At 44.2% G+C, this 17,482-nt stretch overlaps 1 protein-coding gene across 1 annotated transcript in view; it reads right to left on the reverse strand.

Annotated features, from left to right (window-relative positions):
• GALM (galactose mutarotase) overlaps positions 1 to 13,515 on the reverse strand; it is a 49,600-nt gene extending 36,085 nt beyond the window's left edge. The window contains exons 1-3 of the mRNA XM_045828873.1: positions 13,094 to 13,515; positions 4,314 to 4,468; positions 153 to 359 (exon numbers count right to left, since the gene is read on the reverse strand). Coding sequence (XP_045684829.1) covers positions 153 to 359; positions 4,314 to 4,468; positions 13,094 to 13,283 — 552 coding nt within the window. The 5' untranslated portion in view covers positions 13,284 to 13,515. The remainder of the gene's footprint in view (positions 1 to 152; positions 360 to 4,313; positions 4,469 to 13,093) is intronic.
• Positions 13,516 to 17,482: the final 3,967 nt, after the last annotated feature.

Raw genomic sequence — 17,482 nt, forward strand, 5'->3', positions numbered from 1 at the left:
TGCTTTGATGGGCACTTTTCATCATCCAGAGTAATTTCCTGCTGGGTTGGTCTCTCCAGCCACTCCCTCAGGTCATTCCACAAAGCACAGGGCAGGAGAGAAGAGGCAGGTTGCACCTGGCACCACTGGAGAGCAGAGGCAAGGTCACTCACCTGGCCCGCCAGGTTGAAGTAAGAATGGTTGGTCAGGTTGACTGGCGTGGTCTGACTGGCCTGGGCTCGATAGTTGACCACAAGCTCCCCGCCGTCCAGCGTGTATGTTACCCAGACTTTCAGCTCCCCAGGGTAACCTTCCTCACCATCTGGACTGACCCGTGAGAACTGGACGCCATTTGACAGCACCTGAGGGGTCCAGAGGACCTAGGAAAAAAGTGTGTTCAAAGCTGTTCAGTCACTCCAACCCCAGGCTGAATGCCACATTTCCATATTAAAGACAGCTGATTCCAGGAAGGGAGATGATGATGCAATCAACAAGGTTTAAAATAATGGCTTAGATTTTAATTATTCTAAAAATTCTGTTTTATACAGAATTTGAGAGAAAAACATTTCTCCTTACCTACTCACATTTCCTGTCCTGTTTTCCCTTAAGTTTATATATATGTGTCTACAATACTTTCTTCCCCTACTTTGAAACTTATTTTTAAATCTCAGCACCCTATTCTAAGCGTAGTAATATAGCAATGTCTGCTGTCTGCTAATAATATTAAAAACAACCTTAAAAAATCAGTCCATCTCTCCTGGGGGTAGTATTTACAAACATTTATAGACAACACCATGAGGCTGTCTGTATTCTTTGGGCACCCGTTCCACTAGGAAGAGTTCTAGCCCACAAGTCAGGGGTCCTGATTTGGGGGCCATGTTCTGTTCCAGCTCACTGTGTGAATTTGGACATCAATCCAGCTCATAAAATAAAGGGATTGAAAAATCATCTCAAAGGTTTCTCCTCATTCTGGAAAATATGATTCTATGAGTGGAAAGAAAAATATGAAGAAGAGTTTTCTAAATGAGTTTTTTGCTTTTGAAAATAGAATAGGAATCTTGGACTAACACAGTGGTGCCTCTCCCCTTTGCCTAAGAGGCCCCAGAATGACCCTTACCGGGAGGAGAAAACCAACGTTTATTGAGTGCCCGTGATGAGCTAGAAACTTCGCAGACGCTATCTGATCTGTCTCAGAGCTGACCTAAAGTAGGTGCCGTTACCCTCACTGAGAGATGGCAAAGCCGAGGCTCAGAAAACATCAACAGCTGTTCCAGGCCCCGCAGCCAGTAAGACAGTGCACTTGAACCCAGTGGTCTGCTACTGATCCCGTGCTTTACACTGTGAGAGGATGAGGTGGCCAGGGACCCCTCAGTCTCTTTGGGGAGCCTGGGGTAAAAGGGTCTTCTGCAGACACGAGGCTGCCATTTGTCGAGTGCTCACCAGCCTCTGACCCAGTGCTTTACACAAATCATTTCACAAAGTAAGGATGTGGTGGAACATAATTACAATAATAGTAATCATCATCATCATCTCCTTTGCAGGTTAAAGTAGGTGAACAGGGGCAATTTCACGTGATTCTAATTAATAGCATTACCCCCATTTTACAGATGAGCAAATTAAGTTCAGTGGAGCTAACTTGTTCACTTCCACCCCCCACATCCCAGGGGAGTAGAGTAGACACCTTTACTACTTCATGTCCACTGTTTAAAGGGGGGGAAAATCAAGTCATACGTGTAATTAGTGACAGAGCTAGGATTCAAATTCAGGTCTGGTCGTCTACATTGTAACGCACCCTGGCTTCAGGGAATGTTTGGTTTAAATCTGCAGGAGGTGAGGCCAAACACTGTCATCCCAAAGAGACTTGCAGGGTGACAGCCCCTCTGGCCTAAGGAACGCCCTATGAGCCCAGCTCTGCCCACCCAGCCCCCGCTGGGTCTCTCAGCAACACTGCGTTTGCCAGGAAGGGCAGCCCAGCAGGAAAGAAGGTCTCTGCCTCCGCCTATGGTGAAAGCAGCTGGTATTTGAAACATATTCACTGACCTTAGTGAAAAATTAATTTTACACCCTAGTCACCTCCCAGCAATGTTGAACTTTCAAGACATTTAACATATAAAGCCTATTATATGTGTGATTAAAGAAAAAAGAATCTCTCAAATGGAAAATTTTAGGAAGAAAATATTTGAAATAAATGTTCTTAGCTTGCTACCTAGTTTTTCTCCTTTAGAGAAGGACACAATGGAAAGATTTTTGTGTAAACCAGTATTGTGAGATAAGTATAATACCGTGGGAAGTATAAATCCTATTCATGGAAGGATTTCCCTGGCCCTATAGTTTCAAACTTTCCAAAAAATTCCATAATGTATACCTTTAGACCTACTTATACCATTTCTAATCCTGTCAGGTTGTTCAAATTTCATCTTTAAAAAGTGTGGTGGCCCTGGCGGAGTAGCACAGTTGGTTAGAGCGTTGTCCCAATACACCAAGGCTGTGGGTTCGACCCTTGGTCAAGGGGACTGAGGATTGGTTGATCAACCAACCAACCAACCAACCAACCAACGAATCAACCAACTAATGCATAAGTCAGCAGTACAACAAATTGATGGTTCTCTCTAAAAATCAATGAATAAAAATTTTGTAAAAATGTGTTGAAACACTCAATAAGTAGAAAGAACAATTATTCAGTAACTGTTGAAAGGAAACACAATACAAAGTTCATAGGACAGTGCTCGTGGTACTATATCAAAACCTACTGTTCAAAACCTTTCAGTGGCTCCATAAAAACATTCCAAGTCTTTCCCCACTTCTCGCTGGGCTGTTGTATAGCCATTCTCTCCAACAGCAACATAGTGAATGAAACACTATCCTTTCTTCAAGGGAGGTTCAAACGCCACCTCCCTCGTTGCTATTAACTTGTCCATACGCAGTTCCTCTATCACACCACTGGTGACTACATTGTGGGTTTGTTGCGGCCCACCTATAACAGTTGTTTGTGGAAGGGTCCCACTCCCTCACCGTACTGTGAGCCTCAGGCCCTATAATGTGCCCTGGTTCACAGAAGGGGCTCGGTTGGCACGCTACATTCAAGGATGTGTGTGTGTATTCACTATTTGCTATGTCCATAAAGGGCAAACCTGTTGAACGACACCACAGAAGACAGCACAGGAGAATAGAGGGAACAGGAACAGACTGGAACAAGGTGCTGTTCTGAGGCTCCTCTGAAGATCCGTGTCCAAGCAGGGCTGGGCCTAACTTCCTCTGGCTGGGGTCTGCCCGCAGACCTGGCGTACCCCAGAGGCCCTCTGGCGTTGTGCCTCCCTGGAGTAAGGAGTCCTCTCATTGAGCAAAGGGGAACAGACAGGGCAGTCTGGGTCTGGGCCACCGACAGGAAGCTGGTGGGGCAGGGGAAGCAGAGAGTGGCCAACTTCCGTCTGAAGGACAGGTGGCGGTCAGAGGCAGGAAAGAAGAAATTGTGGCCCTGACTGCACACATGTTCCTGTCTTCTCCAGGAAATAACCTGGGTGCTATAATTGAAAGGCAAGTTAACTACCGAAATTATCTCCCTCACAGCCTGAAATTAGACTCGTAAGAGAGTCACTCGGGGTTGGCTGGCAGACTCCCACCCAGCCAGGGAGCAGGAGGCCGGGCATTCCCACTTCAGGGAGAAGCCGTTGGATCAATTTGCTTTCCTAACCTTTTCCCCGCAAGGCTTCACTTGGGGAACGGGAGTTTTAATGCGGAAAGGGGGAGCTGGAGATAACAGGAGGTAATGTTGAGTCATGGGAGGGTAGGCCTGAATGCAGCCGGCTTACTGACAGACATGGGGTGGGGGTGTTGCACTAGAGGCACCCCCAGTGGCGGCTGTGGCGGACAGCTGCACCTGGAGCGCAGGAATGAGGGCGTCGGGTCAGGCAGCCTGGCTTAAGGGCATGTGGCCTTCCAGACCCTCAGATGCCTCATCTGGTGATAATACAGGGTGAGAGATAACATATGTAAATGGCTTGTTTAGTAAGTAAGTGGTTAGGTATTATTTTCAATCCACTTTCCTGCTGTGCCTAAGGAAAGTCCTTCCCTGTCTTTCCTAAGTCAAGGGCTGTTGTCCTTTCTTTCACTCAGGGCTGTGCTGCCTGTGATAGTCAGACGAGCTAGACAAGCATGGGTCCTGGAATAGGGCCAGCGCCTCTGCTTGTCCTAACCACAGGAGCAACCTCCTTCCTGAATCACCTTTCCACGCATTTGCTCCAGGGCCTGGGATTGTGCCCGGTAAACAGAAGATATGCTGGAAGGTACTTCGTGAAGTGTGCCAGGTAAGGACTTGGCCCAATGCCCCCACTCACCTTATCAAACCCTCTGATGCCTCCATGCAGACTGTTGGGCCCCTTGTTGATGGCCAGCTTGACCTCCTTCCCGTCTAACATGAATGTTCCTTTGGCAATGCGGTTGGCCACCCTGCCGACCACTGCTCCAAAGTAGGGATGCTGCTGGAGGTAGCCTGCAAGGACATGGCATTGCAGAGTTTTTGAAAACTTCAAACTTAAGATGAGGCTCACACGGCTACCCACCACTTTCTCCTGGGAGCACATCCTCATGGAAACACAGAAAAACGCTGTTTTCTACACATGGCCTTTTCCCTTTCCAAAAGCAGTAAACATTTTTAAAGGACTTTGTAAAACACAAAGAAGAAATTTAAATCATCCTAATATCATCACCAGAAAGAACCACTGTTAATACTCTGAAGTACATCCTTCTGTCTTCTAGCATGTGCCTACATACACTCTGCTTTTTTTTTTTTTTATTAAACTGGGGTCTTAGTATTCACGCTGCATTGTAATCTGCTTTTTTCCCTAGGCTGATCAATTTTTTCACTAAAAATTATTTTCTTGTGTGTAGTCTTGAGAAGAAACTAACCTTATCATTCTTTCTTCTTTCTTAAAAAAATCATACAATTAGTACATTAAAATGTCCTTTAAAGAGTGTTAAATAGCCCTGGCTGGATAGCTCATTTGGTTGCGATGTCATCTGGATACTTCAAGGTTGCAGGTTCAATTCCTGGTCAAGGCACATACAAGAAGCAACTGATGAATGCATAAATAAGTGGAACAACAAATCAATGTTTCTCTCTCTCTCTCAAATCAATCAATAAATTAAAAAAAATTAAAAACAGTGTTAACTAATACACAAGGACATAGAGTAGTCTTGCCAGAAGAAATATAGGCACCCAGTTAAATGTGAACTTCAAATAAACAATGAATACTATTTTAGTATAAGTATGTCCGTATTATTGTTATACATGGCACACACTACACTTTAAAATATTCATTATTTATCTGAAATTCAAATTTAATTGGGCATCTTGTATTTTTATTTGTGAAATCCAGCAAGCTTAACGAAGAGTAAAACATGGAAGCTCTCCCCTGCCTCTCAACCCCTCTCCTTCCCAGTGACGGCCACTGCCAGCGGTGCTGTGAGAAACTGCTGGCACGCACTTATACATGTTTATGCTAACAGCATATTAGCCCACTCAAATACACAAACACATTCAATATACATATATAAAGAGAATTATACTATACACGTTTTGCAACATTTTCAGTTATCAAATATCTTAAGATCTTCCCATGTGACTACACATATCCACCTACTATATTCCTTTTTTAAAAACAAAGATATTTTATTTACTTATTTTTAGAGAGAGGGGAAGGGAGAGAGAAAGAGAGGGAGAGAAACATTGAATGGTTGCCTCTCCCATGTGCCCCAGCTGGGGACTAGGCCCAGGCATGTGCCTTGACCAGGAATTGACCCAGTGACATTTGGCTTTGAGGGATGACACCCAACTGAGCCACATTGGTCAGGGCCCATATTCCTTTTGATGGCTACAGGGCATATCGATGAGCACAGACTGCTGTCAGCTTTCTAGGAGGGCTTTGAAAGAAACAGAGCCAGTGTCCCGTACGTACAACTCTGTGCCTGGCATGTTACAACACTGTCCTTCTCTTTAAGTTCCTCTGTCCTGTAATCTTTTAGTGTAGAGTACATTGGCAGATTAAGGTTTGGAGGTAGTTTGCTTTTTGTATTACCACCAGGATTACTTTCTGTTCTGTTTTTCACTCAGACGCTCTTGGAATTCCATTTGCCTTTCCTGCACTGCTGTGTACCCATCACATCTACAGCAGATCAGAAGAGTATGCAGTTTAACAACACGAATCATTTTTACCACGGCGGGAGGGGCTCTGAGGATGTGGACCCTGAACTGATCAGGCCAGTTATTGCTCAACTGGCTGGGCCTAAATGAAACATTAATCTTCTCTTCCAGGTCTTTCTTGGTTCACTTCTTTGTTAGTCTATGGGTCCTCAGAGTTCTGCCCATGGACACTGCATGCTTTCAAAGTCTCAGCCACTTTCTAAGTGCTCTACAGTTAACTCATTCTGAGTTAACTCATTAACTCAGAATGCTTCTATAAGTTAGACATGATTATTACCCTCCTTTTATAGGTTTGGAAACTGAGAACAGAAAGGTTAAGTAACTTGCCCCCAAACACACAGCTAGTTATGACAGAACCAGGATTTGAATGCACACAGCCTGGCTCCTAAGTACACGTTCTGGAATGTGACATCACTTGGAAAGTGCAAGGCTTTCTGGTTAATTCACCTCACTACCATCTCTTAGCACAGGCCAGGCGGATTCCTCTGTCAGCTCCCACCTCTTCCTGTGCTCTTTCTTTCTGGTGCTGTCCCTTTAAAACCCCTTGGACTGGGTAACCAAAGGAGTCCCAAAGGGCCAAATAATCTTTTCTTGGTTTTGCTTCATATGTTTTTGTTTTTAATAGACTTTATTATTATTATTTTTAAAGATTTTATTTATTTTTTTTTAGAGAGGGAAGGGAGGGAGAAAGGGAGGGAGAAAGAGAGAGAGAAAGAGAGAGAAACATCAATGTGCGGTTGCTGGGGGCTGTGGCCTGTAATGCAGGTGTGTGCCCTGACTGGGAATCAAACCTGTGATGCCTGGTTCGAACCCCGCACTCAATCCACTGAGCTACGCCAGCCAGGGCTTGACTTTATTATTTTTTTAAAGCAGTTTTAGGTTAACAGAAAAATGGAGCAGAAAGCACAGAAATTTCTCATATACCCCCTGCCCCCACACATGCACAGCCTCCCCCATTATCAACATCTCCCAGCAGAGTGCTACACTTATCATAACCGATGAACCTACCCTGACATATCACCGTCACCTAATGTCCAGTTTACATTAGGGTTCACTCTTGGTTTTGCACATTTCATGGGTTTGGACAAAGGTATAATGACACATAGACTCTGTTATATTATACAGAGTATTTTCATTTCTCTAAAAATCTGGTGCGCTGCCTATTCATCCCCTCCCATGCCCCAAGTCTCTGGTAACCACTGATCTTTTGACTGTCTCCATAATTTTGCCTTTTCCAGAATGTCCTATAGTTGGAATCATACAACATATATAGCCTTTTCAGATGGGCTTCTTTCACTTAGTAATATGCATTTCAGGGTGCTCCCTGTTTTTTCATGGCTCGATAGCTCATTGCTTCTTAGCATTGAATAACATTCTAATGTCTGGATGAACCACAGTTTATTTATCCATTCACCTACTAAAGGACATCTTGATTGCTTCCAAGTGCTGGTGATTATAAATAAGCTCCTATGAACATCCATGTGCAGGTTTTGTGTGGGCATCAGTTTTTAATCCCTGTAAGTAAATTCCAAGGTGTACGACTGCTACATCATATGGTTAGAGCATGCGGAGTTGTATAAGAAACCACTGAACTGTCCCCCAAAGTGGCCGTGCCATTTTGCACTCGCACCAGCCACGAGTGAGCACTCCCGTTGCTCCATGTCCTCGCCAGCATTTGGTGTTGTCAGTGTTCTGAACTTTGGCCATGCTAATAGGTCTCATTTTAATTTGCACTTCTCTGATGACAAATGATGTGGACATTCATCTGTTTTCCAGGAGTTCAAAAATGTGAGGAAAACAGAATTTCTGTTCAAAAATTGTTTGGCTGTATCTATTTTTGAGTCCTACGATGACTCATTCAACAAGTGCACACTGAGCCCTTTCTCTCTGTCAGTCATGGCTCAGCAACACTGACAAATCCAAGAACAAGGCTGCTGCCTCCTGGGCTTGCAAGAATTGCCTCAACCGGAAATGGTTAATAATAGGCTCATGGAGACATGAAGTACTTGTTCATCCCTGGTTTAGACAAAGCATTTTTAAGGATTAAACTGTAAGGACAGCAGAAACCACTGCTCCCAACTGTCTCTGGAAAACTTTTTTTTTAAAGATTTTAATTTGTATTTATTTTTAGAGGGGAGGAGAGGGAGAAAGAGAGGGAGAGAAACATTGATGTACAAAAGAAACATTGATTGGTTGCCTCTCACATGTCCCCAACTGGGGAGCTGGACTGCAACCCAGGCATGTGCCCTGAGTGGGACTGAGTTCGCAGGCCAGCACTCAGTCCACTGAGCCACACCAGCCAGAGCTGGAAAACTCTTTGGAACAAATGGATTTTATACTATCTTCACATGTTACTAAACTTTTATATCAAATCAGAATTAGAAAATGTGATAATCCCCAAATTATGAATTGGACATGACTAAAAAGTTTGTTTGAAATGCAGAAAGTACTATTTCCCATGAAAAAAAGAGTTTCTAGGTCAAGCCAGGAATGCCGACTTAATCAAGTTGAATGCTGATGTAGGATCAAGGGTGAAGGAAAAGTTTGTCCATTTTTTTTTTGAGTGAGGGACTAGCCGGAACGTAGTCATAAACGCTTATCCATGGGGTATGGTCCCTTCCATCCCTCTAACATCCCAAGGACCCCAGCCCCAACACGCACCTCAGACAGCCCAACCTCAGCCAGGGTGCCCTAAAGTCTCAAATAAAGTTGCTCCCTAGTCTCAACCAAAACCTCCACACCCCGATCCACCTTCCTTGGCTTTTTGAGGAGAACAAACATTACTTTAATGATGAGCACTTCAAGGATCCCAAATATGTTATATATTTTTAAATGGCTGCTGGCTGTCCCAGATGAATCTCCATGCCATTTTTTTTTTCAGTGTTAACAAAGTGAAATAAAAAGCTCAAGTAGTGTGAGGGAAAATATTTGGGGAAGTGAAGGAAGGAAAGAAAATAAAAATTATTAACTGTTCACCATAGTTGGATGCTATCACAGCCAAAATAGCACATTTAATCATCATTATCCACTTGTTTTAGGTGACGAAAGAGGTCTGGAGAGGTTAAATAACTTGCTCAAGGTCACACTGCTTTAAGGGACAGAGCAGATTTAAACCAGGAGTCCTCAACGTTCCTATAAGGGCATTGGTGAGTATTTATAATATTAAACTGCAGCTTCTACGCTGGTCTCTTTTCCTCAGGGGTACTCCCTCTTATGAATTCAGGTATTCTAAGAGCACTAAGCTTATTTTCTCTAGTTTTCCACAGTGGCTCTCATGGCAGTAATAGCTGGGTGTCTGGTGGTAATGGGGAGGCAGGAGGGAAGGACTTGCATTGATTGTATGGGTATTGTTTGTACCTGTGGTTTATGAGCAAATATTCTCATCATAGGTTTTGAAAGAAATCATAATGACTGCAGATGGGACATGCAGATGAAAAACATTTAAAAATATTTTGTCCTGGCTGGTGTGGCTCAATGAATTGATGCCGGTCTGTGAACCAAAAGGTTACCGGTTCGATTCCCAGTCAGGGCACATGCCTGGGTTGTGGGCCAGGTCTCTGGTTGAGGACGTGCGAGAAGCAACCAATCAACATTTCTCACACCAATGTTTCTCTCTCTCTCTCTCTCTCCCTCCCTTCACCTCTCTCCAAAAATAAATAAAAAATATTTTTAAAAACATTAAACATATTTTAAATACAACACCCTCCCCCCCCCAAAACCCCAGCACAGCAGCAGAAAAACTCACAGGAGGCATGACTTGTGTTTCCCAGCCTATGAACTAAAAGATCATATGATCTACCTCTTTAGAATTTTACAGAAGAAAAATCTCATTTTCCCAGGAGAAACTGAACCATTCTGAGCGCAGGTCATGGCCACCATCCAAGCAGTTTACATAATCTATCTGGGAAATTGGAAATAGTTCACATCTAACCAGGTGGTTACAAAAGGACCATGGCTCATGGAATTCTCCATGCTGAGCTCTTCCCCATAGGTCAAAACATGTTTGGATACATGGAAATGAAGGTAACCCCTTACTTTGTCACATCTTACCGCTTCAAGTTATTGGCTTCAGTTTGTTAGTATGGCATTTACATACTCAGACATTCTAAAAGACTATATAGTGAAAATTAAGTCTCCTTGCTCTCCCGGATGTGAGAGAGCTACCAGGAGCTACCCAGAGTCTTGGCTTGAGGACAACCACTGTTGCCAATTTCTTAACATGAGTTTCAATACACTAGAATTGATCAAAATAGCAGAGAGCCATTTCATACCACTGTTATGCACGGCTTAACGGTGGGGACACATAGATAGGTTTCGTCACTGTGCACACATCACAGAGCATACTTAGACACAAACCTAGATGGTGTGGTTGGTATACTACCATAGCACGTGAGGTCCGACCTTGATTAAAATATTGTCAGGTAGCCATGACTATATATGCATTGAGACAGTTAATGCTTCTTGTTATGAAGCCTTCTTTATTTTTGGCAATATGAAAAGAATCTACAAAACACTCGAAGGGCAGGGCCATAAAACAGGAACAAGGGTCCCCCTGCAACAACCTCGAAGAGAGCTGGATGTATTAGAAAGTATTATCTTATAGTCTGAGGGCTTTATCCCAACTTCTCTTTTTTTTTTTTTTTTTAAAGATTTTATTTATTTATTTTTAGGGAGGGAAGGGAGGGAGGGAGGGAGAGAGAGAGAGACATCAATGTGCGGTTGCTAGGAGTTATGGCCTGCATCCCAGGAATGTACCCTGGCTGGGAATCGAACCTGGGACACTTTGGTTCCCAGCCCGCGCTCAATCCACTGAGCTACGCCAGCCAGGGCTCCAACTTCTCTTTTTAAAACAACTCACTTCCTTTCAAAATAAATAAGTTGTCTAAATTATAGCATAGGAATTAAAATTCTCTCTTGATGCTTTCTGTGAAGACCATGATGCCTCCTGGTTAAGAAAATGCTTTTCAACTTTCTCAGGAGGCGTTAACAGCGTGTGGTGTTAACACAGTACAAGTCAGGGGATCTGAGGGGTCGGGGTTTTTTCTCCCCTCTAAGAACATTTGGGGAAAATATTTTCTTTCACCCAGACGCCCACAAGAGTCACAGACTCACAGAGACAATTGCATAAATGTCCTCCCCAAATCGGCACTTTGATGCCTGGTGCTTCCCATGTGCCATGTCACCATGACACATATTTCATATGAATTCCAGAAAGACACTGTGTTCTTTAAGCTCCATAGGACTCACATCCGATGTAAAAGTGGTATGAACTGAGTGTGTGTGTATAGGGGGAGGGTGGTTACCTCCTGAATGGCGATAAGGCAGAGATGGGAACGAGGTGACGCAAGCAGGTGCTCTTAGCTTATCGTCTCCAGTTCTTTCCTGGTTCTGCAGTTGGAGATCAAATACTTAATTCTTTGACTCCATGCCCAATTCTGCACCAGTCAAGTAATCTCTTTATGGTTCTGTTTCAGCCTGAAAAAGTTATGCTACTAACAGAAAGAGGTGACTCAGCAAAATGATTCTAAGAAATCCTTTTTTTTTCTCTCCTCCCTCCCTAAGAAATCCTCTTTTGTCATTTGTCAACCCTCTTGACTTTGAAGACAGATGTGAGCTCCCACCCCCAGAAACTCAGGGGGACATGGAGCTGATTTTCCCTACCTCCTTGCACCTTCCCACCCTTGAGCCTCCTGTAAAGATTTGCTGAAGTTACCAAAGAAATTCTGCTGAAGATTACCTACCCCCTCTCTCAGCCAAGCTGGGGAAGCTCCAAGGCGGACAAAGACAACCAGAGGGCAAGGAATAGGATTCTCAGGCAAATTCTTATAACACGCTGAGGATATGGGGAGCACATTTCAGTCTCCTATTGGAAAACCAATACTCTCAGGAGTTTTCTGTTGACCTCCAAACATGAGCCATGCTACGGATCTAAAGAACCAAACAGACAGAAAGACACACCTAAAGGAAAACCTCAAAATTCCTCTCTAAACAGATTTTGTCCACGCCTCTACCACTGAGCAGAGGATGTTAGTTCTCAACACTGTTTCTTTGCCAACTTGGTTTCAAACCTTTCTGTCTAGTTGCACCCTTACTGCAAAGAAAGCACTAACTATGCTTTGCGATCAAACTACAATTGTAATTATTAATTTATGCAATTATTTGGCTAACAGTTATGTCCCTGGTTAAAGGGCAGTTCCGTGAGGGGGGGACCTTGTCTGTCTTCATTGGATAAGATCATTGAATTAAGTTTTTAGATGCATGTATTAATACGTTATCTTAATTGCCCAGGGATTCCAACAGAATGAAAGTCCACCCTAGTTAGGAGACCTCATTTCTAGAATTTGAGGTCTTCTGCCTTCCATTCTGTGCATCGCTGCAGAGCAGCCAGGGCTGCTGAGCACTAACCCCACCCAGATCAAAGTGGATGAACTGTGGGCACCCCTGAGCATTTCTGAGACAGCCCTGCCTCAAAGCGAATCTGATGAAGGAAAAAGGAAGTAGAACAGGCAAGTCTTTGATTTTCCTTCTTGAGAAAGGGCAAGAGGAAGGGACTGGGAGCCACACCCCCTCTAGCCTGCGTTTTCCTCTCCAGCCCTCACAAAGATCAGGCAGTTCAAAGGTCGCTCCAGGGTAGCTGGAGTAAATTTAATCTTGCCTTCAACTGACTTTTTAAATCGATCGAGGCAAAGCCTGAACGGATAACCAGAAGCCAAGTCCCAGAGCCGTTTCCATTCATTTTGTCTTTTTTTTCCAAGCACTGGATCACAACATAGTGAGTTAGCGGGATCCAAGCGCTCCCGAAGGTCCCAAGCTCGGTCCTTCCCCTGGATCCCCTCCGCGAGCAGCAGTCTCATCCGGGGAGTGTGCCGGGTGGGTCTGAGGCCCGCCTGTGACCAGGGGCAGAGTTCAACCCACCTTCCAACTCGGCAAAGCCAAGCACCACATCTGCGGCTCTGCCCTGCCTGTCTTTGACCTCCAGGGCCGTGATGGTGCAGCCCCAGGAAATGATGTCCACTCTCAGCAGGTCTGACTGCAGCTGGAACTTCTCCACTGTCCCTGCCCCCGAGGGCAGCTCCCCAAACACGGATCTGGTCACCGAAACCATGAGGAAAGCTCAGGAAGTGCAGCTGGTCCCGGCGCTTGGAAATCCTGCGTCGGAACTTGTGGCGACGAAGTTTACTTGGAGAAGGGGTGGGACCACGGCACAGACTCCTCCCCGTCCTTGCCTGGATCCAGGGAGTGACCACTGCTGCAAAAAATATCCTCTGGGGCCTTTGTAATAGTTTATTCGCCTAAGGGTCACCTGAAAGCAAAATTTCCACTCTTGCTAGTAGTTCTTTTCCTTTGCCAACCCTGGATGCATTGCATGTTGGGAATAGTAGTCTTTGGGAGGTGAGATTGCATTTTGGGGCCTGTAGTCTTTCTAAACCCAATCCCAAACCTGCAGGATGCCACCCTGGTCTCTGGTCTGGCCCAAGGTTCTCCACAGACAATGAGCTGTTGTTCGTTCATGGTGGAGGCTGACTTTCAGATTAAATGCTGGGAAATGCAGAGAGCAGAAGTAGCGACAGTGAGACAAATCTTGAGGGGGCGTACATTCTGGTTTTAAGTTGGCTCTTTGATCCCGAGGCAAAGAAGTACAGGGGTGGTTTAGAGAAGGGGTAAGTGATTGCAGGCTTCCCGGTGCACTGCACTCTGACAGAAGATCCATTGTGTCTGTCACACAGGGCAAAGCCCTGTACACGTTTCTGCTGGAGCCACTGCCCAAAGGCCCTCCTGGCTGCCGGCCTGCAGTGGCAGACTAGACAGGGACGCTGTAGATGGTCAGGTGTGTTTGGAGGTGATCAGAGGCAAACTTCTGCCTTCAGGGGACTGGGTGAGGGTATCTGTCCCCTTATCTTGTTCCTGGAGCCCTGAGTTCCTTTACCGTGGGATTAAGAAAACAAATATTTAAGAAGGTCCTCATAAATATCTGATACTGTACTTTTATTATCTCCTTTCTCCAGGCAGGAAAAAGCTGTAAGTGTGCCCTGCTGGGAAAGACACTGAGGTCATTAAAGAACTGGCATGCCTTAGTATGCCTCACAATTATCTGTAGAGATTTTATTTTTTTCAAAGAGAGGGGTAGGGAGGGAGAGAGAGAGAGGGAGAGAAACATTGATCTGAGAGAGAAACATCAATTCATTGCCTTCCGCACGCCCCCAACTGGGACCAAACCTGCAATCCAGGCATGTGCCTTGATGAGAAATCGAACTGGCGACCTTTTGATTTGCGGGAGGACACCAAGCCAACTGAGCCACACTGGTCAAGGTTGCAGAGCTTTTTACAATGCATATTCCCAGGCCTGCCCCTGGCCTTTCTGATTCTGTGAGTCTAGGCTGTGAAAAAGAGCAGGAATCTGTCTTTTTCACAGGTTCCCCAGGTTATTCTAATGCAGATTTTTGGGAACAAACCTTGAAAAATATTGCTCTAAATTTTGATGACTCATTTCAATGTTTTTCTCCTCCCAAAATAGGCTCTGATGGCAGAGGACTTAAACAGAGCTACTAAAGGCCTTAATAGGATTGTCAGATAAAATACAGGAGCCTGTGTATGTATTTCTTTGCTAAGTCTGGTGATGCTAGTCAGTGCTGGGCCTCGGACGGAAGGAAGGATGCTGGAAGCCTGAAGACATGTTTTACCTGATGGTCTGCATACTCATCTCACCTTTGCTTGATGCTGCTTTTGGTTTGGTTCTTAGGTACTTCAGAGGGGGTCTGGCTAGACTGTGGTGAGCGCCAAAAGCATCTGTGATTAAGAAATTAGGAGAATTGGATCATGTTTCTAGAATCCGATGCTGATGAAACATAACCGTCTCTTAGCCCTTTCTGTCTGTGTAGTTAGTTGGAAGGAATATTTAGCATTCTTGCCACAAAGCCTCAATTCTCATTCATGAAGCAGGGACTTTCTGACAGCAAAGGAAGATGAGAGCTTGCAACAGGCTTCGGTGAAGCGTAACACATAATAATAAAAGGACGCAAGCAAGTCAAATTACAGACTGCACCACACATACAATAACCGATAAGCACTCTTGCGTGCGGCTTCATCAGAAATGCTCATGAACTCTGCAACCCTCATCAGCCCACTTCACATTTATGGCTGATTCATAACAAGCCCTTTTGCTTCTGCTGTGTTAGCAAGGATGTCTTAGAATCTCTTCTGTGAGCAGGAAGACTGCATTTTCTTTTCTCAGCCGCCGGTTCTCAATGTTCTGCCAAGCTCACGTTGTCACCAGGAAGAAATAAATGCATTTGGATGGCCAAACCCAAATGTCACCAGGGGAAGTCTTGTAGCTTAGCTTGGTAGAAAATGAAACATACCGTGATGTCTAAGATGTAAGGAGCACACTTCTTGATTTCAATTTCCTTGTGCTATTAAGGGTTTAACATATTGCACCAAGTAGGACTACCTTGTGCTAAGGCGGCTGTATAGGCACAAACCTTGATTTTTTTACTAAAATATCCCATTTTCCTAGTCCACAAGGTTGGATTCGATCAGAAGCAAACTAGTAATCTTGTAAAGGAAATATTGTCAAATTCTAGCAGATAATTTATTTTTATTTTGAGTATAGGGGCTGAGGGTAACACTCTGAGGGAAAGAGAGTGGGAATTGTAACATTTATGTCAACGAGGAGTTGCTTAGAGTTGGGTAACTTTTCTTTCCATCAGATATGGGTGGATAGGGGAAGAATAAGTTCTGTCACTGTTCTCAGCTGGAGGTTAGTCCCCAAAGCTGAGTGCTGGGGACCCAGAAATGAAGATTTCTGAGCCCCGGGACCTGGGCTCTACCTCCTCATCCTACACAGAAGTTACAGGTGTGCCATTCCTGGGACCCACCAGACTCTGGGCCCATGAAAATGGCTGGCTCCAAAGCCTTTAGCTGTTGACAGGCTGCTATGCAGAGGAAACTCTGAGATAAAACAATAAAAGCAACTCACAATACCTCAGTGTTTATCTCTAAAGAGACATGGAATAGACTGTTTTCAGTCAGGTTGACACACTACCACCTTCCTGTTTTCTTTCTTCCTGCTTTGAACTCCAATAGTATTTGTTGCCAGTTCTCTCCACTGGGCACTCAGCACACACTGTCTTAGGTCATGTCTTGTCCTTCCCCGTCCATTTGATTGCTGCGATTGTTTACTCAATTATTGGCTCTCTGGTTCGATATTTTGACTTGTATATGTTTATTGTAAACATCACTACACTTAGTTTCAGATGGAAACTACTTGCATCTGGAGAACAAAGATGGAAAACTTGTATTTGGGAGAATCCCAGCAGGTTCGTGAGAAGTGGAATTCTTCACAGTTTGATTCAACTCTATTTCATCAACAGTTTTGGAGCAGCTCCTGGAGAAGACATTATGGGCACAGGTGAGAGGTTACCAAGGAAGACAGATTAAAGTTAGCTGTATGACATGTTAATCATTTGTCAAATATTCAACAAGTATGTGCCAGGCATTGTGCTAAGTGCCAGTTGTATATTCATAAGTAAAACATTATTCTTGTCTTTTAAGGAGTTGACAGTCTAATGTAATAAATGCTCATTTCTATCCTCCATGAAAAGTTTAGTAAAATCTTGAAAATTTATTACCACTCCATGCTGGATGAAACAAAGTGCTATACTGGTCTCAAGGTAGTTATCATTTCAGGGTTGCCCAAAGGTGATCAGTCATATTGGGATCATTTAAGAATTTGCTAGCACCAAGCAGTGACCAGCAATATTAGATGCCCAATAAAAAATTATTGGTCCTGGCTGGTGTAGCTCCGTGGATTGAGCATGGCCCTGGGAACCAAAGGGTCGCTGGTTCGATTCCCAGTAGGGCACATGCCTGGGTTGCAGACCACGTCCCCAGTAGGGGCCATGCGAGAGGCAACCACACATTAATGTTTTTGTCCCTCTGTTTCTCCTTCCCTTCCCTTCTCTCTAAAACTAAATAAATAAAATCTTTAAAAAATAATTATTGAATGAATACACGATACAGTCGTAAGTACAATGTTGTAGTAGAGAATTGGCTCTGGCGTCAGAAGACCTGGTTTCAAAGGGACTAGAATTTATTGGCACTTTGTCCAGCTACTCTGAACCTCAATTTCCTCTTCTATTAAATGGGAGTAATATCACGTGATTGGCCCTCCAATTATTATTAATTGATTGCTAGTAAATACAAAGTATGAAAAATTTACTGGGCACCATAACAAGCATCCCTATGAGTCAGACACTATTATCTGATATAGAAATTGAGATTTAGAGTAGTTCGGCAACTTGCTCA

The sequence above is a fragment of the Phyllostomus hastatus genome, unplaced genomic scaffold (assembly GCF_019186645.2).
Source record: "Phyllostomus hastatus isolate PE091 unplaced genomic scaffold, TTU_PhHast_1.1 phas_scaffold_78, whole genome shotgun sequence".
Taxonomy (NCBI): Eukaryota; Metazoa; Chordata; class Mammalia; order Chiroptera; family Phyllostomidae; genus Phyllostomus; species Phyllostomus hastatus.